Source organism: Phytophthora cinnamomi (genome assembly GCF_018691715.1).
Source record: "Phytophthora cinnamomi strain GKB4 chromosome Unknown Contig107, whole genome shotgun sequence".
Classification (NCBI taxonomy): Eukaryota; Oomycota; class Peronosporomycetes; order Peronosporales; family Peronosporaceae; genus Phytophthora; species Phytophthora cinnamomi.
The window spans coordinates 20,819-22,224 of record NW_027151040.1 but is presented as its reverse complement, the minus strand read 5'-3'; the positions used below and the strand labels follow the sequence as shown (position 1 = coordinate 22,224).

At 48.3% G+C, this 1,406-nt stretch overlaps 1 protein-coding gene across 1 annotated transcript; it reads left to right on the top strand.

Moving 5' to 3' along the window:
* Window positions 1–352: 352 nt before the first annotated feature.
* IUM83_17239 (NPP1 protein) lies at window positions 353–1,406 on the top strand (the record flags this gene model as incomplete). The annotated part of the gene is made up of 4 exons (XM_067942176.1): window positions 353–479; window positions 584–820; window positions 884–1,128; window positions 1,275–1,406. 4 exons carry the CDS (start codon window positions 353–355, stop codon window positions 1,404–1,406), a joined length of 741 nt encoding a protein of 246 aa, XP_067782422.1.

Genomic DNA, 1,406 nt, shown 5'->3' with positions numbered 1-1,406 from the left:
TTCGGCTCCTTTCGGCCGGTGCCAGTCACGCGGCTGCGTCCTGGTGGTTTCCGCTTCATGCCGTCGGCTGTGCGCTGCTTATGTCGAAATTGCAAGTTAGAAATTTGTGGTTGAGCTGAGCTGTCAGCAAGCACATAAAGTAAAACTGTACAATCAACACTCGAATTTGATTGGCTACTTAGATTTGTCAGTAAAATGAATCAGTCAGCAAGCACATAAGGAATACGGTAATGCTGAATCACCGGCTATACGTTACACTGTACTTAACACTAGTTACGAGTCAGTGTGTATTTCGTTAGACTATAATTAAATCGATGGTTCAGGAACATGTTGCCGTTGAACTTTGCTGAACATGGTTCACGAAACTAGCCACGAGATCCCCGAAGCGTTGGAGGACATTGCTGCAAAGTTTGCGGCCAAGGTCCGAGCCCCGATACTGGATCTTGGCATCAATAACGTCTACAACGCGGATCAAACAGGTGGGTCAACTTGCAATTTTGTACAAACATTTTATATTCAAACTAGATTTTATTTTTGAAGCTGCCTTTTATTTTGAGTTTTTACCATTGATACGATGGACCAGAAGTCCGCTGTTCGAGAAAAACAAAAGCGCGCACCACGGTGATGCTGATGGGCGACTCGGTCGGCGTGAAATATCGTCTGTTTGTAGTGTTCAAGGCTAAACCATCGACAGTTCCTGTAATGGTGCCAGAGAATACAAGGAATACAAGGCTTGGATACGGCTTCGCCAAGGGCATTTGGAAGCACATGAATGTGGCTCACCAAGAGCGGAAGCTAGAGATCTACGGCAAATTGAAAGGTGCGCTATTTTTTTTTCTGTGCTAATAAATTGATTCTAAAAATAGTCGTTATGTGACTGCAGCTTGGTGGAACAGCGACCTTTCAAAACAGTTTATGACGTATCATTTCGCTGCTCGTCGGGGCATTCAAGTGCCCATTCTATTGATATGGGACGACTTCTCGGGACACTGGACGCCAGAAGGCGTCTCGTATTCTGCTTCGATCAATGTTGCGCTCATGGAAGTTCCTGCGGGGGCAACATTCGCCTGCCAGCCGGCTGCTGATGCCTGGAACTACCCATTCAAGGAAAAGTTACGCGAGTGCTGGGTACAAAGCCTCCGCGTGCAGCTTCGAGCCCCCTCGGGCACCAAAAAGTTCGAACTGCGAGCACCGAACCGGCTCACCGTTGCTCGCTGGATTCGCTCGGCGTGGGATGGATTATCTGCTTCACCCATTGCCAATTCTACGAAAAGACTTACGGCAACCTACTGGATGACGCTGATGTCGCGGCTGCTGACCTCATTCATGCCGTTGCTATGCACTGTGCAATCGACATGAAGGGGGGCGAGATCGACTCGGACGATGACATCGGAAACGTCGAGTAG